Source organism: Raphanus sativus, chromosome 4 (genome assembly GCF_000801105.2).
Source record: "Raphanus sativus cultivar WK10039 chromosome 4, ASM80110v3, whole genome shotgun sequence".
NCBI lineage: Eukaryota > Viridiplantae > Streptophyta > Magnoliopsida > Brassicales > Brassicaceae > Raphanus > Raphanus sativus.
Window position 1 is genome coordinate 36132116 of NC_079514.1, and position 23854 is coordinate 36155969.

At 33.5% G+C, this 23854-nt stretch overlaps 2 protein-coding genes and 2 long non-coding RNA genes across 11 annotated transcripts; 3 read left to right on the forward strand and 1 right to left on the reverse strand.

Annotated features, from left to right (window-relative positions):
• The first annotated feature begins 4626 nt into the window (after window positions 1–4626).
• LOC108855556 (V-type proton ATPase subunit a1) lies at window positions 4627–10489 on the forward strand. Its single transcript, XM_018629404.2, has 18 exons — window positions 4627–4906; window positions 5221–5265; window positions 5898–6020; window positions 6162–6269; window positions 6494–6607; window positions 6694–6867; window positions 6975–7112; window positions 7238–7345; window positions 7465–7572; window positions 7660–7808; window positions 8024–8177; window positions 8580–8740; window positions 8832–9038; window positions 9124–9307; window positions 9396–9479; window positions 9552–9748; window positions 9834–9893; window positions 9984–10489. Exons 1-18 carry the CDS (start codon window positions 4763–4765, stop codon window positions 10186–10188), a joined length of 2463 nt encoding a protein of 820 aa, XP_018484906.2. The 5' UTR covers window positions 4627–4762; the 3' UTR covers window positions 10189–10489.
• A 1264-nt stretch (window positions 10490–11753) lies between these two features.
• On the forward strand, window positions 11754–16332 carry LOC108855773 (general negative regulator of transcription subunit 4). Of its 5 annotated transcripts, none has more exons than XM_057009084.1 (13): window positions 11754–11939; window positions 12212–12316; window positions 12506–12633; window positions 12712–12880; window positions 12966–13078; window positions 13219–13302; window positions 13384–13432; window positions 13519–13610; window positions 13778–13895; window positions 14020–14099; window positions 14188–15347; window positions 15466–15582; window positions 15660–16332. In XM_057009084.1, exons 2-13 carry the CDS (start codon window positions 12221–12223, stop codon window positions 16115–16117), a joined length of 2664 nt encoding a protein of 887 aa, XP_056865064.1. In that variant the 5' UTR covers window positions 11754–11939; window positions 12212–12220; the 3' UTR covers window positions 16118–16332. The 5 variants fall into 5 exon arrangements, with proteins under 5 accessions (XP_056865064.1, XP_056865062.1, XP_056865063.1 ...); XM_057009082.1 differs by having other exon boundaries at window positions 11768–12117; XM_057009083.1 differs by having other exon boundaries at window positions 11768–12088; window positions 12210–12316.
• A 3263-nt stretch (window positions 16333–19595) lies between these two features.
• Window positions 19596–20919, forward strand: LOC130510938 (uncharacterized). Its single transcript, XR_008944721.1, has 2 exons — window positions 19596–20524; window positions 20614–20919. It is a non-coding gene; the product is annotated as an uncharacterized LOC130510938 (long non-coding RNA).
• Window positions 20920–21814: 895 nt separating this feature from the next.
• Window positions 21815–23774, reverse strand: LOC108851986 (uncharacterized). 4 transcript variants are annotated; one of them, XR_008945001.1, is made up of 5 exons: window positions 23358–23774; window positions 23097–23254; window positions 22479–22767; window positions 22129–22411; window positions 21815–22038 (listed from the first exon to the last, which is right to left on the reverse strand). It is a non-coding gene; the product is annotated as an uncharacterized LOC108851986 (long non-coding RNA). The 4 variants fall into 4 exon arrangements; XR_001949421.2 differs by having other exon boundaries at window positions 22479–22571; window positions 23358–23772; XR_008945000.1 differs by having other exon boundaries at window positions 22129–22767.
• Window positions 23775–23854: the final 80 nt, after the last annotated feature.

Here is a 23854-nt window from a genome sequence, read left to right on the forward strand (position 1 = left end):
TTATTCTTGTTGAGAATGGTGAGCCAACTTGGGATATACACCATCGGCTCACAACCACATATACAAATGTATACGAAACTTCCACAGTGGTTTTATTATTAGAAATTGACCAAGTTTCGTGTTCAAAGGTTTTATTCCAGTGGTTTTATTAGTAGAAATTGAGCAAGTTTCGTGTTCGAAGGTTTTATTTGCGACGACTTGCAACATCATGTCCGTCTCGAACAAACCGATTGATTGAAGAGGAAAAATTCAAACCCTGCGCAAAGATCAGGCCTGGCTTAAAACTTATATGGGCCCTGTGCTGTAAGAAAATTATTGTAAAAAATATTGTTTAAAAGACAGTGTGATATTCAAGTAGGAAAATATTAAATAGCTTAAGATATAATTTTATTTTACAAATTGACAATAAAAAACACATGCTCGTTTATGGTGCTTCCTTCCTTCTTCATTATTGTTCTTTGTCTATTTTTGGATAAAAACATTTTCTAAGAAACTAGGACCCTAAAACTTAATGAAATTGAGGACAAAAAATTTAGGACCATGGGCTTCTGTCCTTTTGGTAAACCCATAGAGCCGGTGCTGGCAAAGATCACTGATCAAGATAAGTGGACGAAAAAGCTGATCAAGATCTGCCTACCAACACTGCAGCAGGGAAACTGATACAATGAGCAACTTGATACTATACGGAAGACATGCAATGCAACATTATTGAGTCAGTAATTATACGTTTGAACAACAGGTCGCAACGACTCTGCAAATTCTTCGTCCACCAATACTTTAAACTTCGGAAGGAATTTTAACAGAGGACAGTAAGAAAAGCTACAAATGGGAGCATTGCTTAACAATGCAAATGGCTAAGAATACCTAAATAATAAGCTTGACATTGGCTCTTAGACTATGTGCAATGGACCAGTTGAGACATTTTTTGAACTGTTGAATTGGTACAATTGTGCACAAAAAAAATTGGTACAATGGTAGTGTTGAAAAAGGAAAAGAGTATATGTGGATTAATCCAAATTGAATCTATTCAACTAGTTGAAAACATGAAAGTGTCAGACCTGATAAACAAAAGAGGAATGAAGGTTGACAATAGGTGTCAGACGTGTGGTATGGAAGGAGAATCTATCTTGCACGTTCTATTTCAATGTGATCCGGCAAGACAGGCTTGGCTCTATCGGGCACACCTAGACCGCTGATCAGCTTTGAGGAAGGAAGTTTAGCGAGCAACTTAAATTATCTCCTTAACTTGAAGATCAAGGAGCAGGGTGAGGGTAAGCCTCAGCGATCATGGCCATGGTTGATATGGAATATTTGGAAATCTAGGAACGAGCTGATTTTCAAAGGTTCGACATGGACACCTGAAGAGATTGTTGACAAAGCTGCTAAAGAAGCTGATGAATGGTTCCTTGCGCAAGAGGTGGAGGAAGAAACCCAAAAGGTAAGTGAACAGGAGATGAGAGTAGTTAAAAGAAAATGGAAACCTCCTCCATCAGATTGGGTGATGTGTAATGTAGGGTTTGAATGGGTGAAACAATCGAAGATGATGGGAGTTGCTTGGGTCCTAAGAAATGACAGAGGGGTGGTGCTTATGCGCAGTCGTCGTGCTTTTTCAAATATCATGAGTTTGGGTGAGGCTAGATTGGTAGCGATTCTCTGTGCGATTGAAGGGATGTCTAGCTTGCACTTCAACCGAGTGATATTTGCAGGAGATTTCAAGGATCTCTTCTTGGCGATGAAAAAACCCACCCTATGCCCTGCTTTGCGTTATCAGGTAGCAGAACTTGAGTTTCATCTGAAAGGGATAAAGGAGTATCAGATGCTAAACGTGGTGAAGGAGGAGAACAGAGGAGCGACGATCATTGCGCAAAGCGTTACGCAAGAAGGAAGAGTGCAGTCTTATGTGGCTAGTGGTCACCCTTCTTGGCTTTTCAAATTTTTTGTCAATGAAAGTCGGTTCCTCTAACGGATCCTACCTCATGTGGGAGTTGGGTGTTCTTTTGTCTTGGGTTTTGATCAGTTGATCGTTTGTTATAGCTCAGGGAGGTTGGTGCTATTTGGTGTGTTTCCAAATAACAGTTGTTGGAGATGGATTTAGCATCCCTCCACAAGGCCCATCGAACAACAGTCTTCGGCCCATCAACACCAAGACCTCTTTTTGCGATTGGTTCGGTCAAATAGATCGATCGACCTAGTTGGGTGATCGATCGACAAGCAGGATATGTTTGGGCTCAATACGCCATCGTTCGGCTTTGAAGCCCATCAAACCCGAGTTCAGGCCCGAAAGTTCTAGGGCGAACACCTCCTAGGACGAACGAAGGGCAAAGGAACGAGAGCTATAAAAGGAGGACGAAGGGGAAAGAGAAAAGGATTCGAAATACACTTTAGAGCACTGACGGCAAGATTAGGGTTTACCAACCAATCGATCTACCTTGTGTTCTTGCCGGCGCTTTCAGCAAAGCTCCGGCCTTTTCTTTCTTCCGTTTCACCTCCTTGTAGTCCGTTCAAACTCATTCACTAAGTAATAAAACGTCTTCGTAAGACCCACAAAACCGAATCCTCTTTACTTTCAGTCGATCGACAAACTCGGATTCAACAACAGTGTCTGTTTTGTGGACTCTGTTTCTTCAAGTTTTATTTAAAGAAGTTAAAAAAAAACATGAAAGTAGGCTCCACATGAAAAATATGAACTAATTAAATCCAATCTGTGTTTTTCATGCTTCCAAAATGAGAGTGAAGACTTGAAAATTCTATTTTCTAAAAATAAATATAATCCAAAAATTCTAATTGGTTGATAAGTTTTGTAATGTTTTTTCACCCTGTTTGTTTCAAATGAAATATTTTGTATGTAATTTTTTTTTTGAAACAGTTGTTTACATTATTATTCTATCATTTTTATGTTCTAAAAATAGAGACTTGGTTCATTCAATTTGGATATATAATTTTTTTAAATTAAATATTAAATGATTATGTGGAAACAAAAATGTGATGTGGATTTTAAAAAGGAAAAAAGGCTATTGAATAAACATAACCATTGTGGATAGTCTTATTAATCATCGTTTAATAGCAGAAAATATAATTAAACTGTAGAAAAGATTAATTAAGTTGAATGTTTAAAAAAAATTGGGAACACTATAATACATATAAATTAATCAAAATATTTTATATGGTGTTCACTTTGTTATAAAAATATAAATAATTAACTAATTATTACAAAATGTGAAAATAACTAAAATTTATTAATAGTTAGTTCTTATTATAAATATTTAGCTTATCTTTCAACACATTTTAATAATAGATTAACATGTTATAATATTATAAAACAAATTATAATATAAATTTATTTACAACATAACTAGTTATCATTAAAAAAATTATTGCTATTTATTTAAAAATTTAAAATGGTATTAACATATAATTTAATAATATGAAAGTACTGATTTTGTAATTTTTTCGCGATAATCTATTAAAACTCACTTTTTCAATTAACAAAATTCTCTTTACATTTTTGTCAGCAAAATTACAAACCTCGTTTTTATGTTTTTTTCAGTCTGCATTTTTTATTGATTTGAAAAATACTTGCGCAATCATATTTAAAACGTCATTCTTTTATTTTGCAAGGTTACAAATCAGAGTCTTTATATACACTATAATTCATTTTAGAGCAAATCCAATGGAGCTCGCAACTAAAAAAATCTCAAATACATATATCTTCATTATTTCTTTTTAAAAAATTACAAAATTTATCAACCAATTAGAATTTTGGATTGCGTTTTCTACAACTAAATTTAAAAAAAATTACAAAATATGTAGATTTCACTATTTTTTTTTAATTTTTAGGGCAATTCTCTCAAATAGTCTTTTTAAGTTACAAAATTACACATATATCTTCGGATTGCGTTTTCTACAACTAAATTTTTAAAAAATTACAATATATGTAGATTTTACTATTTTTTTTAATTTTTAGGGTAATTCTCTCAAATATTTCTTTTTAAGTTTTTGTCACAAAATAGCCATCAAAAAATAAAATGACAAAAATAACCACATTTTTTTGAAATTTTTAATTTTTTGAAATTTGAAACCCCACCTCTTAACTCTTAGATTAATTAATCCAAATGTTATAAATGCATATTTACCATTTTGGTCATTTTCGTTTTTAGGAGGCTATTTTGTGAAAATAAACTAAAAAGACTATATAAGGAAATTTCTCTAATTTTTATCTTATATAGCAATGGTAAAAAAAGAATTTACAAAATAATTTTGTATCTAATTTTTAAGATTATTTGTATTAATCAAAACAAATAAGATATTCGTAAATATCCGCAAATATCTATTTAGTTTCTAGATATTCGTTTTTCTGAATATCCGTATTTTTCTGAAGCAAAGCAAATCGAAAAGTAGATATCTGTAACATAAAAAAAATTAAATGACAAATACTTTAAAAAATCTGGATATTCTATCTGTGCCCGTGCCTAATTGAAATGATATTCAAGCATTTGGTGAAAAATTTGTGCTGAATTAACTGTTTTCAACCGTGAAAAAATTATTATTTACAACATTTGTTTATCTGATTATTTAATTGTTTTCAACCAATAAAGAAAATTAGTTTCCACCAAACTTTTTCATTTTTGGTTTAATTGGAAGATAGACAAATCCTCGTATTATTCTCATGGCAGTTGCCGACGGGAACAAAAACTGAACTCCGCGCTCACAGAGGAGATCTTCGACGGAAAACAAAATCTCAGATCTGATCGAAGAAGAAAAGATGGACGATTTCTTAGACAAGTTGCCGCAGATGGATCTGATGCGCTCGGAGAAGATGACGCTCGTCCAGCTTATCATCCCCGTCGAGTCCGCCCACCGTTGCGTCACTTATCTCGGCGAACTCGGCCTCTTGCAGTTCCGCGACGTGAGTGTGTTTCAGATCTCTTTTTTTTTTTTAACAAATCGATCGGAATCTGTTGTTTGCTTTCGTCTGTTTAGATTAAACCAGTGGGAACATTTGAGAGATGCGCAATGTAGGGAGGGGGAGTGATTATTGTTCTTTGATCCGTTCTCCACTGATTAGATTAGTGGACATGCTCAGTGATGATCTTTGATCTGTGGGACTGGGTTGATAATTGAATTTAAGCATTAACGAATCTCCGTTAGTGTTATGAGTGAGATGTATAGTGAATTTCGAAGAAGCTGATAGTACTCTCTTATCTTTCGTTTCATTAACAGCTAAATGCGGATAAAAGTCCCTTTCAGCGCACATTTGCTACTCAGGTATAATCAACTCAACCTTCTCTATATGCAGATGCTTTGTTTGTATATTAGAAACTTTGTAGAAATATATGATCATTCTTGTTTGAGGATTTTTCTTGTGAAAAATAATGTATCTCGTTCAAGTGTCAATCAACATAATTAAAGGTGGTTGTTAACTTTGTTTTAAAGAATCTGCAAAATGTTTCTTCTTTTTTTTTGAAGAAGAGTAATCTTAGATTCTATTTTTGTTTTGTATGATATTAATTCCACGCAGGTAGATATTGTGTAGCAATCCATGATTGTTGCCAGTGAGAAATTGAACATATTGCTCAGCCTTGAAATTTTTGGTTCGTTAGTCATATGTTTTCTCTGCCATATAGTCCTACTGTTACAGTTTAGTTTATATTTTTTTTTTGTATTCAAGCTAATTAGCTCCCTAATGGAGTTGGATGTCGCTTAGAGACTGGGAGTGAGTGTATATAAGTGGGCATTACTTGATTGTTGCACTGAACTATGTTTTATGTAATACAACTCTGAGACGAAGATACTAAACTTGTGAATCACATTTATTTTCGATATCAAAGCGGTATATGGTGAAAATTCCATAGGCACAGATTCTCTGTTTATGCAAATTCTTCGGGGGATTTTAACAGGTAAAACGATGTGGTGAGATGTCAAGGAAGCTACGTTTCTTTAAAGATCAAATCGACAAAGCTGGTCTAAGATGTTTACCCCGCCATGAAGTAGAACCGGACATTGAGCTTGGAGATTTAGAGGTAAGGAATGAATTTTCTACTGCTCTTTCTGCTGAGAAGTATTTGGTATCTATTGTAAAGCCTCTTTTAATGGGGGAGGAGGCGTGGTTTCTTTTATGACACTTCGTAGTTTTTTCTTTCTAAAATTGATTTCTTCGGCAGAGACAACTTGCTGATCACGAGCATGAGGTACTGGAAATGAACTCAAACAGTGAAAAGCTTCGGCTGACATATAATGAACTTCTTGAATTCAAGATAGTTCTTCAAAAGGTAGGTGTATTCGCCTTTATATCTAGTAATTGGAAAACCTTTCGCTCTTCTTGTTTTCTCCCTTCAAACCACTTGAAAATTTCTTGATCAGTTGACATGGTTATATTGTGCTGTAGCTGTTGCTCATTTTTAAAATTTGTGTTTCGTAAGATATGCGCTCATCTTCCTCTGTTTATGTTTTATGCTTTTAGTTTCTTATGTATTGCTACTTTACTTCTTTTTAGGCAAGTGGTTTCCTTGTCTCAAGTAATGCTCATGCAATTGGAGATGAAACAGAACTGCATGAAAGCACCTACTCAAATAATGGTTTTATTGAGAGTTGCTCTTTACTAGAGCAGGTGATTTCATGCCAAAGTTTCCCTTTAACTGCTGTTATCCGGAAATTCAGTTATCTTTTCTAAAATTTCAGTTATTTTCTTCTCAGGAAATGAGGCATGAACCCTTGAATCAATCAGGACTGAGATTTATTAGTGGAATCATTAACAAAGACAAACTTCTTAAGTTTGAAAGAATGTTGTTTCGTGCAACAAGAGGCAATATGCTTTTCAACCAAACACCCTCTGATGAGGAAATCATGGATCCTTCAACATCAGAAATGGTGATACTGATCTCTTATTTTCTCACACAGCATATTATCTTTATCTCCATAGTACTGATATCCTAAATCAGTGAGATGCTTATAACTAACTGCTTTTGTGCTCATAGGTGGAGAAAATTGTATTTGTGGTTTTCTTTTCTGGGGAGCAAGCAAGGACAAAAATATTGAAAATATGTGAAGCATTTGGTGCAAATTGCTATCCTGTCCCGGAGGATATAACAAAGCAGAGGCAGCTTACGAGAGAGGTGAGTTGGATATTCCAAAAGTTTTTCTTTTATGTGTATTCAGGGAGAGCTATTCCAAGATATTTGCATGCTAGTAACTGTTAGTTACTGCATCACACTATAATATCGATATATCTGGTGTATAGGTCTTGTCGCGACTCTCTGATCTGGAGGCCACGCTAGATGCTGGAACTCGCCATCGGAATAATGCTCTTAATGCTGTTGGTTACAGCTTGATAAAATGGATGACAACGGTAAAAAATAGCATCTGCAGTTAATTTTTTTATAAATATCTTTCTGGTTAGGTATAGGGGAGATTGTATGGTCTATATAGTATGGAACAGACATGATTTTAGCTGCCTTTTGCTGCTAGGTTCGGAGAGAAAAAGCGGTTTATGATACTCTGAACATGCTAAATTTTGATGTAACCAAAAAATGCCTTGTTGGCGAAGGTTGGTGCCCCACATTTGCGAAGACCCAGGTATGCTACAATGTTTTGTTTCCTTTTACATAAACCAGTATTGTATACTTGCAAGTTTTCAATTTATGATCAACAACGTGGGTGCAGATTCATGAGGTCCTTCAGCGAGCCACTTTTGACAGCAATTCACAAGCGGGCGTTATATTTCATGAAATGCAAGCGGTAGAATCACCTCCCACCTATTTCAGAACGAACAAACTTACTAATGCGTTCCAGGAGATAATTGATGCTTACGGGTTAGTTCCACTATTGAGAATTACCTGGCACTATCGTAATGTTCCATGAGCATGAAAAACCCTCATCATTTAGATGCAAGTGTTTGGACTCGTGCTTCCCACATCACACAAACATGTGTTTAGAAGAATAACTGGCTGCTTTCTAAAAATAGCTGAACTTTGTTTGTTCTGTATCTCATGAAGATTGAACCTTTGACCTCATGCTTACTTGGCAGTGTTGCGAGATATCAAGAGGCAAACCCGGCAGTTTATTCAGTTGTCACATATCCCTTTTTGTTCGCTGTTATGTTTGGCGATTGGGGTCATGGTCTATGCTTGCTGCTAGGAGCGTTGTATCTTCTTGCTCGTGAAAGGAAGCTGAGTACGCAGGTATGGTTGGCACCCAATTTTTGATGTACTAGTTGAATGAGAACTAATGATACTGACTTTGAGCATGAGATGACATACATAACATACAATTTTGTTTTGTTTTTGTTAGTGTCTGATAGAGATTGTGTACCTTTGATTTTGATGAACTGCAGAAATAGTTATGTTGCAATTTCCCGCTCTCAGCTTCTGATGTAACTTTCATGTGCTCTGATAGCTCTTTGTTTTACAAATGAGAGAGATGTTGATTTTCAACTATTTTGAAATCGTAGAGAAGCTATGAATAATTACACTTAGTTTATTAAAGTTTACTTGAGAAAAAATAACTTTTGTGGTGGGAGTATCATTGGCCTTAAGTGAAATTTTTACCTATGTGGTATGATTTTTCACTGTCTATATTTACAGAAACTCGGAAGCTTTATGGAGATGCTCTTTGGAGGCCGCTATGTAATCTTACTGATGGCACTTTTCTCAATATATTGTGGGCTTATCTACAATGAGTTCTTCTCTGTTCCTTTCCACATATTTGGTGGTTCAGCTTACAAATGCAGAGATACTACTTGTAGGTATGTATTATGTTTCAATCTTTCTCTCTTTAGTGTTTTTTATTATTATTATTCTACTTGTTGCTGATAAGGTTATTATTTTTATGTCTAGTGATGCTTACACGGTTGGTTTAGTCAAGTACCGTGATCCGTACCCTTTTGGCGTAGATCCCAGTTGGCGTGGAAGTCGTACAGAACTCCCTTACCTAAACTCGCTTAAGATGAAGATGTCTATTCTGCTGGGAATTGCTCAGATGAATCTTGGACTAATATTAAGTTTCTTCAATGCTCGCTTCTTCGGCTCTTCATTAGATATAAGGTTCGTTCTTCTCTTTATTTTTTTATCTTCCCAAGTTTTTGGACTATTTCAGGGGTGACTTATGTCTTTTGTGATGTATCATCAGGTATCAGTTTATACCCCAGATGATATTTCTGAACAGCCTATTCGGTTACCTTTCACTACTCATCATCATCAAGTGGTGCACTGGATCGCAAGCGGACTTGTATCATGTCATGATCTACATGTTTCTAAGTCCAACCGAAGAACTTGGTGAAAATGAGTTGTTCTGGGGCCAACGTCCACTTCAGGCACGGTTTCCTCCTTTTTTTATAATCCAAAAGCTACATAAGTTTTTACCCCATTCCTACTCATCTTGATTGACACTGTTTTCTGCAGATTCTGTTATTGCTTATGGCATTCATTGCTGTTCCATGGATGCTTTTCCCAAAACCTTTTGCACTCAGGAAAATTCACATGGAGGTATATCACTACATCTTATATTTTTTATTTGTTGGTTTCTGGCTTATCTAGGGATGATTTTGTTTTCTATAGAGGTTTCAAGGTCGCACGTACGGCGTTCTTGGTACTTCTGAGGTGGATCTGGATGTAGAACCAGACTCAGCTAGAGGGCATCAGGAAGAAGAGTTTAACTTCAGCGAGATATTTGTACATCAGTTGATTCACTCCATCGAGTTTGTTCTAGGTTCAGTATCTAACACAGCATCTTACCTTCGTCTCTGGGCTCTTAGGTAAATCTTTCTGCTTCTTCTTACATATGACCATCTAATCGCATACTCCTGTTTGTTTCTAATATAGTCTTTGGGACTTTTACAGTTTGGCTCATTCGGAATTGTCGACGGTCTTCTATGAGAAAGTTCTTCTTCTTGCCTGGGGGTGAGTAGCACCCATAGCTTAGTTACATGTTTAAAAACTTAAATTTCTCAGTTTTACATCTCTTTAATTGTTACGTTCTTGCGTTAGCAGGTACGAGAACATTTTGATCCGGTTGATCGGAGTAGTGGTGTTTGCGTTTGCAACAGCGTTTATACTTCTGATGATGGAAACACTAAGTGCGTTTCTTCATGCGCTGCGTCTTCACTGGGTGGAATTCATGGGGAAGTTCTTCCATGGAGATGGTTACAAGTTCAAGCCTTTCTCTTTTGCTTTGATCTCAGATGACGATGAATAAATTCAACTCTAAACTCCTCCCCCCAGCCATTTGCACATCCCACTTTCCCCTCATTCCCAAAAAAAAAGGATTATACGGTAACATCCAGTTGCTTCGTTTTTTACATAAAAAAATATATTTAACAGAATCTTCGGATATTGGTATTTAGTAGTTAATGTCTTTGTTTTCCCCCTGAAAACAGAGAACAAATTAGATCATTTTGAGTTTTTTAATATATACATATCCCTGTAATGGAATTTTGGAGTCGAGAGAAATGAAAAGTTTATGTTTGGTAAATAAAAACATACAATAAATTTTATCATATGATAATGCTAATGGTAATGGTAATGGTAATGGTAATGACCATGACAAAGTAGTATGTATTTCTCTCAGCTAACATAATCATGTTTGATAAGTAGACTTGAATATGGGATTCAGATGATAACGGACGAGTTTTTTTCTTTTAACACTGAATTTGTCACTATGGAATTAGGGTGAAAACCCCAACGAGGACAAGGCCTCAAACGTACACGTAATAAGTAATGAAAACGACGAGAACCCCCAACAATGGTGGTGGCAGCAAAGCAAAAAAACAGAAGGAAACAACAAAACCACCAGTAACGGACGAGTTTACGACAGAGATCTAGTCAAAAATGTAGTTAATGTCTTTGTTCATCTACTATCTTGTATGAGTGACACTCTTTGTGAAACGGAGAGAGTAATAGATTAGTTTGCTTTTAATCGCCGAGCATTATAAAAGTGATACATTATTCAGAAATAATTTGGACCGAACAACAACATTTGGACTTTTTGATATGGTGGATCGAGTTACATTTAATATCCTTACTATTATGTATTTTTATGCTTTTTACTAATAAACATGAGTTTCTATACAATAAGTATTTAAATAAATTTAAACATAATTTATATAAAAATTTAAAATTAATAAATTATATTACCAATCAATTTTTTTTGCAATTTCCCAAGTAAATTTTACTTTTAAAGTACATATCAAAATATAATTGAAAATGAACATTCAACACATTAATTTTACGTATTTTTTTTTACCACAAATGTATTTTGAATTTCTACTGCCGATTTTAACATTTGTTTTACTGAAAAGAGTTACCAAACAAAAAATTATTAGCCGACAAAAAAAACAAAAAGTTATTATTTCAAATGCTTAGAATTTCAATTTGGTTTAACTAAGTTGATAGTCAGCATGAAATAACCAACCAAAAATGAAATAGTTCCAGCGAAAATCAGTTAACTTTGATTTTTTTTAATATATTCAAACAAACCAAAGTAAACAAAAAAAAATCCGACTTAAATCAAAGTATCTTTAAAATTAATTATATGCATATTTAATCAAAAATATCATATACCAAAAAATGAAGAAAAAAACACTTAACACGGACTGAGATATATTTTTTCTTAATTCATATTAAATTTTGACAAACCAACTAAATCGGATTACTCAAAAAGACAAAAACAACTGCTAACATGAAGAAAAAAATTAAATAGCCGTAAATTTTTTTTTTTTTTTAAAACATGAAGATAATAAATAAGGTAGCATTCATCTTTATATTATCTGCTTCTTCTCGCCTCGCAATTCAATATTTTTCCTTTTGGTACCTTTTGAAAAAACACCAGCCATTGGCGAAAAGGTTTTAGCCACTAAAACCAAAACCAACATTCTATCATCCCTCAAAATCTTCTTCATTCCTCTTCTTCGATTCTCCGCAAATCTCTTCTCATTTCCCAAACCGTCAGTAATCCTCTCTCTCTCTCTCTCTCCTGCGAATTCGAAAAGTGTGTTGTGTGTCTCAAACCCTAACGTGGCAATTAGGGTTTTGTTTCTGGATTTTTTATCCGTTTTCGCCGTAGAAACGTATAGATTTCTACTCCATTTGAGTGCTCAAGCTTTTGCATTGCGAAGATTCTTTCAGAGTTTGTTTCATTTTGGATAAAATTGTCATTTAAACTTTGTTATTTGGAAGAGATTATGGAGTACTGACTGTTGTAATCTAATGATTTTTTTTAGGGTAAAAGGATGAATAGTGACAAAGGAGAAAAGACTTGTCCTCTATGTGCCGAGGAGATGGACTTGACTGACCAGCATTTCAACCCTTGCCAATGTGGTTACCAGGTTCCTTACAACCAACCACTTCCTCTCTTTCTTTCTCTCTCTTGTCACTCTGTTCGAGCACTATAGAGTCACTTAAAGAATCTGAGTTTTATGTTAGTTCTGTTGTAGTCTTGAGAATCTAGGTTTAAGACTTTCTTTATCTTATTTAATGCCTGATTATGTTCAAATCCAATGTGCTTGGGGGTGCAGATATGTGTTTGGTGTTGGCATCATATTATAGAGATGGCCGAGAAAGATAAGACACATGGACTCTGCCCTGCTTGTCGAACCCCTTATGATAAGGACAAGATTGTTGCAATGAATGCTAGCTGTGAAAGGTACATCCTCCTTAACAAATATTCTTCTTCCTTTTAAAACGTTTGAAGACTGATCCTTTTTTTTTTTTGATTCACCAGGTTGGTTGCTGAACTTAACAATGACCGGAAAAAATCACTCAAGGCTGCCGCCGCCAAGCCTAAAGCTGCTTCAGAGGGAAGGAAAGATCTAAATCTAACTGGTGTGAGAGTCATTCAGAGAAACTTGGTTTATGTTATGAGCTTGCCTTTCGATCTTGCAGATGAAGACGTAACTTATCTCCTTTGGCATTCTATATTTTTTTCTGGAAAGAAATCACTCTCATTAATCTGAGGTTTGTTATTGTTATGTAAAGCAGCGTTTTCAGAGGAGAGAATACTTTGGTCAATATGGGAAAGTCGTTAAGGTAGCAATGTCTCGAACGCAAGCAGGGGATATCCAACTCTTTCCAAACGATTCCTGCAGTGTGTATGTATCCTTGTTTCCTTACCACATTTCTTTATTAGTTGTGGATGATATAAAGTTGAGCAGAGCCGTCTTTCTTTCTTTCTGAGGTTGATTAGGCATGCTTACTTCTAACATTTCCTTTCTTCTGTCTCCGAAACCAGATACATTACTTACTCCAAAGAAGAGGAAGCAATTCGATGTATCCGATCAGTACATCAATTTGTTTTGGATGGTAGAATTCTGAAGTATGTGACGTGTTTCCTTTTTTTCTTCTTCTTTTAAGATTAGTTATGGTTCAGTTTCTAATGATTTATTGGTGTCATTAGGGCATGTTTTGGGACCATGAAGTACTGTCATGCGTGGTTAAGAAACATGGTAAGCAGATACTCTCTTGTTTATCTCTAAAAACTTGCATACAATCTAATTGTGTAGTAAATGTCTTTTTTTTGTTGTTGTTGCAGCCTTGTAACAATGCAGAATGTCTTTACTTGCATGAGATCGGTGCCCCAGAGGATAGTTTCACAAAAGATGAAACCGTATCAGTGCACATGAGGTAAACTAACGTCAATTGTTCTGAAACTGTTTTGCTGATGGTGAAGTATCTTTTAGTTAACCTTACTAGACTCAGATGTTAACTTGTTCACAATCTGTTTTTTTTTCCTAACATTTCACCCTTTATTGAGGCTGACAGGGATTTGATTCTTTTTGTTATTTGAAAAGGAAAATTATTCACGAAATTACTGGTGCGGTGGCTAATTTTCCGCGGCGTTCAGGATATATGTTACCTCCACCAGTGGATGATTTTGTTGATAGACATATTCCAAAATGTGTGCCGAATGTAAGTTGCCAGCTCTTCTTGGAATCTCTTGATATTTATTTTTCCTGTTGTCAGTGTCAAGCATATTCATGATGCGTTTATGTATGATAAATTCTGCTTTTGGCATTTTTTTTTTCCTTTGCAGAATTCACAGAGTGTGGCTAAAACTTCTCGCCCAAATAGTAGCAACGGCCGATCTGTTACTCTTCCTGCTGGAGCCTTGTGGTAAATTGAATACTTTTGTATAGATTTTTTTTTTCCTTTTGTTAATTGTGTGCCTGCTTTTGTCTGTAACTTGTGACTGGTTTTTCAGGGGAATGCATGCTTCAAGCCAATCTTCGGTACCAAATACACCACGCTCTGGCGAACCCTTAAGAGATAAAGCAGTCACAGTCTCATCTGGGGAGCTATTGAATAGTCAGAGTGATTTTCCAGAGTTTTCCTTGGTTAATAGGCCCCAGACCAGTAATAATAAGACACTAGTTTCTGCAAATATGGATACTACTAGAGCTGTTAGTGTGCCGTCAACTTGCACAGATTTTCTAGAGCCTACTTCTCAGTCTTGTGGAGATAAAAAGATTAGTAGAGGTATACAGAGTGTTTGCAGCAACTCTGTGGCAGTTGATGCAGATAGTGTTGTGGATGGCTATGGAAGGCTAAGTAGGTCTGACAGTTCAGATGTTGATCAAGCTTCCTTAAAGTCGTCTCGTACAGAAGTGTCCCGAGACTCTCTACAGCATTTAGCCAATGAAATTAGAGAAGTGCGCCAATTAAAGAAGACTGGTCTAACTAACACAAATGAAGTTGTCTTCCCAAGAGAAGAAGTTAATGCAGGCACTGCTTTGATGTCTCCTTTGGTAACAGATATATCATCTTTCATTAGAGAAAGACTCAAGGATCCTGAAGTTTTTAGCTGTCAGCCCAATAAATCTGGTTTCCTACGCACTATGCAGCCTTCTTCATCCCAGTACAAGGCTGATCATGATGAAACCAAGAGTCTGTTTGGGTCCTCCTCGGCTGAAAGCAGAGGAATTAATATAGCTTCCATCTCACATGGAGAGCAACAATCAAATGGAAACTCTAGGAGTGAAATAGATGACAGGATTGCAAATATATTGTCGTTAGATCTTGATGAATACTTGACATCATCAACTCATAACTTGTCGAAGCAACTAGGGGCAGGAGACTCAGAGGCCAGGTCTCGTAAGGCAGCCAGTTCCTGCGAATTTAAGAACAATCAGTCCCGATTTTCTTTTGCAAGGCAAGATGAGTCAAAGGATCAAGCTTTTGGATCTTATAACGTCTTTAACCAGATACCACATAGCAGTAGTGACTTGTACAAAAATTCTTCAGAACAACAGAGTTCTGATTTGGATATGCTTGGGATGTATAATGGTATTTCATCCAGTTATCTCAAAGGAATGGATCATGTCACGCAAAACTCCACTTTGCACTCGTCTTATAAACCTCCTCGTGAGTGTGATTTGTCATTCTTTTACTTCCAGCTTAGCTTGTAGGTGTTTATAGTATATGCTTGCATATTATTGATCATTCGTCTGAAACTTAATCTCCTTTGTGTTATGTCTTGTAGCTGTTCCAAGATGTCCGATTACAGCGCCACCTGGATTTTCAGTTGCTAGTCGACCTCCTCCTCCTCCAGGCTTCGCGTCAAATGGGAGAGAACATCAGACATTTAATGGCTTTTCAGGTAGTTTATATATAAATGTTGTAGTTCCCCTCTTATTGGTCTGATATGTTGCTCTTTTTATAAAATTGATTCTGTAGGAAACCATCGTTATTCTGATTCACCAGTGTACATAAACCCATATCATCAGTCACTTCCAGTTGAAAACAATGGTGGTGTCAGAGATGTTCAGTTTATGGATCCTGCGATTATGGCTGTAGGTCAGGGCTTTGAGAATCCAAGCCTAGATTACCGATCAAACTTTCAAGGAAACACAAACATGTTTGCAAAGTTTCAACAACAACAGGCAGCAGTGCAGAGCCCTTTGTCTTCGCATCAGAACTGTAGACTCACTGACTCTTTCGGAATGGCATCAAGGTTTATAGATCAATCTCAAGGGAGTAGTAGTAACATACTATCTAGGAACATGGGCTTGCCTAATGGCCAGTGGGATGGGTTGAGCAACGAGATCCAAAGTCTAAACAGGCTCCAGAATGAGAGATTTAGTGGGTCAACAAATCGTATGATGAATGGTTACAATGGGAGTTTCAGGATTTAAACACAACATGTCAGAATCAGGCAGTGGTCCATCACTGGTCTGGTCTAGGAACTGCACTTAGATCGCCTCAACCTTTAGTCTTAGTTTCTGGTTACTTAGTAACTGAGCCAAAAGAGAGGTGGTTGTAAAAAACTTTAGGATTTCTTTTGTTGGTTTATATGCATTTCATCACAACATTTATTTGGTTTTGAAATATGTCAAATATGATTCAGTTACGAGGGTACATAAGATTTTGGCTTTAGTTGAATTTTAAAAAAAAATAGTTAAATGAAATTTCGTACTAATACACAACTTTAATTATATTTGAGCATAACACAATTTTTTTACTATTTTTAATTTAATACACAGCTTTTCTCATAGTGGTCGAAAAAATACACTAACTTTTTTTTTGCCTTTTAGATATTAACTACAGTCCACATGGCCATTTTAATTTGGCTCCTTAACACCATTACAGATAAAATAATAGTTAATTATGTCGTTTGCTAAACCATATTTAAGAAATTAATTCTTGTATTAAAATGTTAGTTTCCTAACCATGGTTTAGCACAAATCGACAAGATTAACTATTAATGGTGTTAACGAGTCAAATTAAAATAGTTATATGTGATTTAATTGATATTTTAAAATAACAAAAGAAATTATTTAGTTTACTTTCTGGTCACTAAAAATTGTGTATTAAGTTGGAAATAGTAATTAATGTTATTAATATAGAATTTTCCAAAAAAGATTTATTACCACCAAGAACTTGATTACTGAACCTGAGCTTTAGAAAAATGAATTACTAATTTATTAGCACTTGTTTGCTTCTGCGTGTACTAGTAATTATTGATAACTAAATGGAGATGTGTTGTGCCTCACATGTTTAGAGTATTCCTCTATTACACCAACTAGGAATCCTAATATGAATGGAGATACTAAGAGATGCTTCTTTGATTTGTTATAACATTAAACTGTTGATTATTTCTAGTTTTCAAAATAGTTTTGATTTTTATTTTTTCTAAAAAACCATTTTTATTAGATCAATATTTAGATTTTAGTTTTAGTTTATGCAAAAACTATTTTATTTGCTAGTCATAGTTTTCAACAAATATTTTAAAAAAAAAATTAGGAAAATTAGTTTTTCAAAATTTTAATCAATTTATAAAGAAAAACCAAAGTCGTTATTGTTTTATAAGTTTTTAATTTTTAGATTCAAATTTTTGGATTTTGAATTCTAACTTTCAAATTTTGAAATATTTTTTAGTCCATAAAAGAATCAAAACCAACAAAGAGAATGCAGAGAAACATATAATAGGCACATATGTGTTGATTACTGATTTGAATGTTCGTCTAAGTAGACATAATGACTCTTTAAAGACGCTGAACTAAAGATTTACAGAGGTGAGGGATGAAGAGGTAGAGTGGCAATCAGATAAATGAAATTATTAATAGGCGTACGTAGAAATAATATATATATATATATATATATATATAATTTTTAGAATCATGTATTATTAGTTTATTGATTTTCACATTTTCAGTAAAATCTAATGTGTCAGTTTGTTAATTTTATAAAATTATATAAAATGCTTATTAAAAATTGATTTTAGTGATTTTATAAATCTATTAAATTTATTGTTACTATATATTATATTCTTAACCATTTAACACATAAAACAAGATTTTGACAATAATACATAAATTTTTTAGATTAATTAAAATTTAAAATTATTATAGTTATTTCTTTTCATACACTTTCAAAATGCACAAATTCTCTCAAATTCTTTCTAAATTCAACAAATTTCTGAACTCAACAAACTATATAATATAATTCCAATAACACCTGGAAAGTTAGTAACAGTAGTTTGCTTTGTGCTGTGGCAAAACATATGAAAATTAATTATTAATTACTAATAGAGATGGTTTGTTTCAGTTATGTGTAGAGTATCCTATTACACCAACTAAAAATATTTAAATTGTAGAAAACAATATAACGTTTGAAGAGACAGTTCTATGATATGAATATAAAAGTAACTTTTACATGTGTTTAAGGGACTGGATGAAGCGACTTCGAAATTTTGAAAGTACATATGGTCCATTGCACTTTTTTGGATTAGCATTTTATGATTCGTATTTATTTTGCTATAATCCAAGTATTAAGTATTTGGATACTGACAATATAAAAAAAAAAATTATATTATAAAATAATCATTTCTTTATTTTAAAATACTGTAAATTTTGTTACAAAAAGAAATACTGTAAATTTTGCATAGATAAAAATAAAGTGTTTAATTATATAATATGATTCTTTATATATATTTTTTTATATATATGCATACTGACTGTAACGGAAAAGGGGTTCTTTTTTTCTAATACTGATTTGATTAAAAATTGTTTGATCAAGCTAGTTGGTGATGGCAGTACCATTATAAAGAGTGGCTTTAGCCAGGGCATCAATCATCTGGTTTTGGACTCTAGGAATGAAGTCGAAAACTAAAAACAGGAAAGATAAGACTAGTGTCTCGATGTCCACATAGATTCCATAGATATCTACCGATAACGGTTTTACAATTTTTTATTATTATTTGTGGTTTACTCTGTTTTTAACAAATAACTAGATTTTGACCCGCCCTTTAGAGGGCGGGATAAAGGGCGGGATAATCGTTTTGTTCTAAATTTATGCTTTTATTCAATTTTTCATAAGTGTGTTTAGGCATGAATATCTGGATTGAGATCGATTGTCGTTAATAAATTTGGTTTGGTCCAACATATATATATATCAACTACGATAACGTATAATCTTACCGACAGATTGCGTGGCAAGCAACCGTTAAGAGGGCGGGTATGTTTCCTTTGGACGGACGGGATTTGTTTCCTGTAAAGTTTAAACATCAAACATTGTATAATTTGGTTTTGAAGTATAATCTATACTATTATAACGATGCGTAATACTAATTCGAGTTACACGTTTTAGATTGTAACTCATGTTTTGATAATATACCGAGTTAAATAGTTGAGATTTTAATTTATGTTTTGAGAAAGTGACAATGGCGGATATGTTTCTTTGGCAAATTTATGTTTGTATATATTATGTGTTTCAACATAAAATGTATATCAAGTGTTTTAATGATTTATGTTAGAAGTTGTTTTTTAGGTTTATATTGGTTTTCATATATACAAAATGTTAGTATTGTGAATGGTTGAAAAAAAAATCATTTGATTAGAGAATAAGTTATTTTAAAGTTTTATATTTGTATTTCAAAAAACTTATTCTCTTTGGTTATTTATGATAAGTTTGTATTTTTACTTATGTTTAGATCTAAAACTTAATTATAAGATGTTAAAAAAATTGAAAACTTTGCTTTGGTAAATTTTTATTATGTAAAAAATTTAATAATAATATCTTCTTTAATTTACATATATATATATATTCATATGAGATAATTAAATAATATTATAGATGAAAAAAGAGGTTGATGAATATGAGATATTTAAATAATAATATAAATAAACTAAATTTTTTAATAAACATAGTCAATATTTAAATTATACTTGAAAATAAAAACCTTAGTTTACAATGGGGTTTGATGAATTGTTTTTTTAATATTGGGTTTAAGCAAAATGAGTCTTAAGCCCATGAGTTATATTAAAAAAATCCCATAAGTTATATTCTATGTAACACAAACCAAAGTCGATTCCGATCGTTGTTCATAAAAAAAAAGTCTTCTACGATCTATGCCGATTCAGCGACCAAAACCGGAGGACACCGCGGATTCGTTGCTCTCCAATATGAACATGTTCTCTTTTCTATCTTTGTTCTTTTACGAATTCATATGTCAACTGCGTATTCATTTGTCTTTGGCTTTAACTGGTGACCATTAAAATAGGAATATGAATGAGTAGGAAAAAAATTGCAGGAACAAAATAAAAGAAATGAAAAGAAAAATTTATTACTTTTGTTTTTGTTACACATAACAAAAATTCTTCATAAATGGTGTAATTTTTAAGGAATAGATAGGAATTGGTCATTACCATTATTCATAAATGATGTAATTTTTAAGGAACGCATAGGAATTGGTCATTCTTTTTGATTCCTTATATCACCGGTTAGAGCTTTTTTGTTTAATATTTTAGTAGAAATTAAATCTGTTTGTTAAATATTCTTGTTTCCTAATTATTATTTCAGGTTAGATATTTGAGACAAAACATCACGATTTACCAAACAGAGACCGATTTAAAACAAAAATACATGGACGCGGCAAAGAAGAATTGATAAAGAAAGGGCCATGGAAAGCCGAAGAAGACGAAGTGTTCATCAAAGATACGGTCCGCGTGAGTGGAGCTCAATTCAATCCAAAGGTCTTCTTCAACGCACCGGGAAATCATGCCGTCTCCGTTGGTTCAACATACTCCGCCCAATCTCAAAAAGTATACAACTTAATCCAATCCATGGTTTTTTTTATTATTCTTCTTCAGTCTTTGTTTTGTTTGCCTAAACTTTATATGTCTTTTAATAGGTGGTTATTCTTGGCGGATGAAGAGAGAATGGTGATCGAATTGCAGGAGGAGTTTGATAATCAGTTATAGCAATCCAAAACGTCAAACAAATGAATTCCTTAAGAGGAAGACAGGTATTTTGAAAATTTTAAATAAAGAAAAAAATATATTTCTGTTTGTTACCTTGGATTTTTCATTTTTCAGTTTGTGTGTGTGTGCGTTTTAGTTTCAGAGATTTGCTTTGGTCGAGTTTGATCTTGTTGATAATTAACATTTGAGTTCGGCTCCCACTTTTGGCTAATTTTAAATAGTTCAGTTAAAATTCATTTTGGATAAAATAACGGATAAATAGGATAAATTTAATTTTTTGAATAAAATATATTCAAGTGATTCAGTTCTATCAAGAAATTAGGATACTTTTAAATATTACAGATAAAAAATAATAGAGTAACCTAGTTTTTGGGCAGTTCGATTTATAAATAATATTTTTAGACTATTTGATAACTTTAAAACTAAATATAATTAATATTTTTAGATATATAAAATGTGTTTGAGATATTCGGATACCCATTTGATTCTTGGTTTGATTTTAGTTTTTCTATTTTAGAGATGTAAGAACCATTCAGATATTTTGTTAAATTGATTCGGTTCTGTTTCTGTTAGACTTTGATTCTCGATTTATATCCTGAAGCTTAATTATATATATATATATATATATATATATATATATATATATATATATATATATATATATATATATGTATTTTATATTTGATAAATAATTGATTTAGACTTATTTTTAATTATGGAGTGTATAAACAAAATATTAAGACTGATATCATTTTTTAAATAATAAATATACTTATTTATCTATATATTTATTTATTTTGAATTTTGTTAGTTTAATATTTTAATAAATAAATAAATATTTAAAATTCAAAATAAAAAATTTAAAATAGTTTAAAAGGAATTTTCAAATTTCACAATAATTATCTATTTATTTTAAATAATATAAGGTTGTAACCAATTTTAGACACCAGTTGGATCCAATTTTGTGATTCTACCTTAATAATATTGATTTTTACACCCATTTCAAAATATGGATTTAATTATTTTTGTCAGAAATTTTAATTAAAAATTAAAATATATACATGCTTTATATATTATTTTTTTCAGTGTGGGTACGTTCTCTTGGCCACATATAAAAATACAAAGGTATATAAACATTGACTTATTTTTTATATTAAATTCTGTTTTCCCTTTTATTTCTAAGCTGGAAATACATAAGCAGAGAAAGAGAATTATGTACAAACACTAATATCTCATCCGCCATCAGTTTGTTATTTGAATTCTGGATACCTCGCTTCACGGCAATCTTTGCAATCAAACTTTTCTCCCAGGGCTTAAGTATAGCGTTGCCAATTCTTAGTGATTCCTGTTCCTACCTGTAAAGTGCATATTTCAAGTCAAAAATTTTGGCACACGAAACAGAACCCTCCGAGAAAAATGTAAGTAGGAATTAGAAAGCATCTTACCAAGAGCAAAATGGCAAGGGAGAGTTTTATAGGAAGAAGCCTGAAATGTGTTTTTTAACCGGGAATCGTATGAGGTAGTAAGTCAGCGCTCACCGGAATCACACCAGTACCCCACCACTCGTGAAAACGTGAGCCTAAGCTGTTTAATAGACTGTTAAACTCAGATTCTTCTTCTGTCATACTCTCCTTGCGAATCGGGTTCTTGACAATCGGATCTTTGATTTCCGGAGGTGCGTTTAGACTACTTGGCATTTTGTTGCTTTAATGCCAGCTGAAGATACATCTGGAACAAAAAAAAAGAGTTTCTTCAGGTCTGGCAATTTGATTAGAGATCGCAGAAGGAGTCACACCCATGATAAACCACCATCACGCTTCCTGCTCTCCATATCACCCTTCCACCAGTTCGACGCTGCTCAGGAATCAGTTTGACGCTGCTCATTAAGCTGATCAAAAAGCATCAGTACATATAATAAAGTCCAAGTTTCAAAGCAAGAACACTTATACTTATTAGCTGGAAATACATAAGCAGAGAAAAAGAATTATGGAGAATAAAAGGTGTGACAGGACCCTCCACAGAAGTCTTTTCTCCAGGGTCAAATAAACAGACAACAGGGTTAATGTTTGGCTTCCTTAAAATATCTGAGACAAATAAGGTACTCATTACTAATGATTCATCAGCATATCAATTTGGGAAGACAAAGAAACTATTTTCTGTAAAGACATTGCAGAAACATAAAAAGCTTAAACTTTGAGCTCTTTAAAGATGGGTGAAGATAACCGTTCACTGAGAATAAAACAGAGTAATTGAAACGAAATCGGAATAAGTACGATACGAACCCAATACGCAAGAAGAAACCCAGACAGTGGAAGCAAGAACAAAACCATACAATGAAAGAAATTGGGATCTTAGCAAAATCAAGTGTTGGGGTTTCCAAAATAAAACTCAATTCGGGCAAAGAAGTATATACCTAGTCATTGGCTTCTTATTGACATCAATCTTCTCCTTCATCTCGATTGATTCGCCTCCTCTCCTAGCCCGAAAATCAGCAGCGACCATGACAACTCAGAAGAAAAAAGCGGGTGTGGTTGTTCCTTCCGCAGGCTTCACAATCTGTACAGCTTCTTACTAAACTCATCAAAATGAAACCCAGAAAAAAAAACTAAAATCAACAACACATATTGCTTATCGGATGAACACAAAAGAATCGCATCAAAGAAATAAAACTCACATATGATGTTCGGGAGATCAGTGGAGGATAGAATAGAAAAATCATCAAGCATATTTTTGCCAATCGTAGGAATGGAAGTTTCAAAGCATTTGTATCAAGCTTCATCTGTATAATCTTCGAAAAACCACGGTTGAAAGTGGTACAAAATCAAACTAAATAGATGTCGTTTAGTATTATTAGGGATTTCAGGTAATATGTCGTTCAGTATTATTAGGGATTTAGGGTATATTCGATTACTTTGAATGTATTACGAAAATAAAAAGAATTACATAGCTATCACATATGTGTTTCTGTTTGAATAAAAAAAATTACAAAAATACTGATTTTAATTAAAAACATAGCTTAAAAATAATACAGTGGCAAAAAATGGTAAATATTGTTGAAACAGGAGGGCACCTAAAAAAAGGGCCTTCTGTTTTAATAGTATTGACTAGATTTTGACCCGCCCTAAAAAGGGCGGGTATATTTTTTGTTGAAAAATTATTTTTATAATAAAA

Excerpts from the sequence above, each read along its gene's own strand:
- LOC108855556 (XM_018629404.2), top strand. The coding sequence starts at position 4,763 with ATGGACGATTTCTTAGACAAGTTGCCGCAGATGGATCTGATGCGCTCG. Across the intron at positions 5,266-5,897 it reads AGCGCACATTTGCTACTCAG|GTAAAACGATGTGGTGAGAT; the intron begins GTATAATCAACT and ends GGATTTTAACAG. Across the intron at positions 6,021-6,161 it reads TTGAGCTTGGAGATTTAGAG|AGACAACTTGCTGATCACGA; the intron begins GTAAGGAATGAA and ends TTTCTTCGGCAG.
- LOC108855773 (XM_057009084.1), top strand. The coding sequence starts at position 12,221 with ATGAATAGTGACAAAGGAGAAAAGACTTGTCCTCTATGTGCCGAGGAG. Across the intron at positions 12,634-12,711 it reads ATGAATGCTAGCTGTGAAAG|GTTGGTTGCTGAACTTAACA; the intron begins GTACATCCTCCT and ends TTGATTCACCAG. Across the intron at positions 14,100-14,187 it reads CTTCCTGCTGGAGCCTTGTG|GGGAATGCATGCTTCAAGCC; the intron begins GTAAATTGAATA and ends CTGGTTTTTCAG.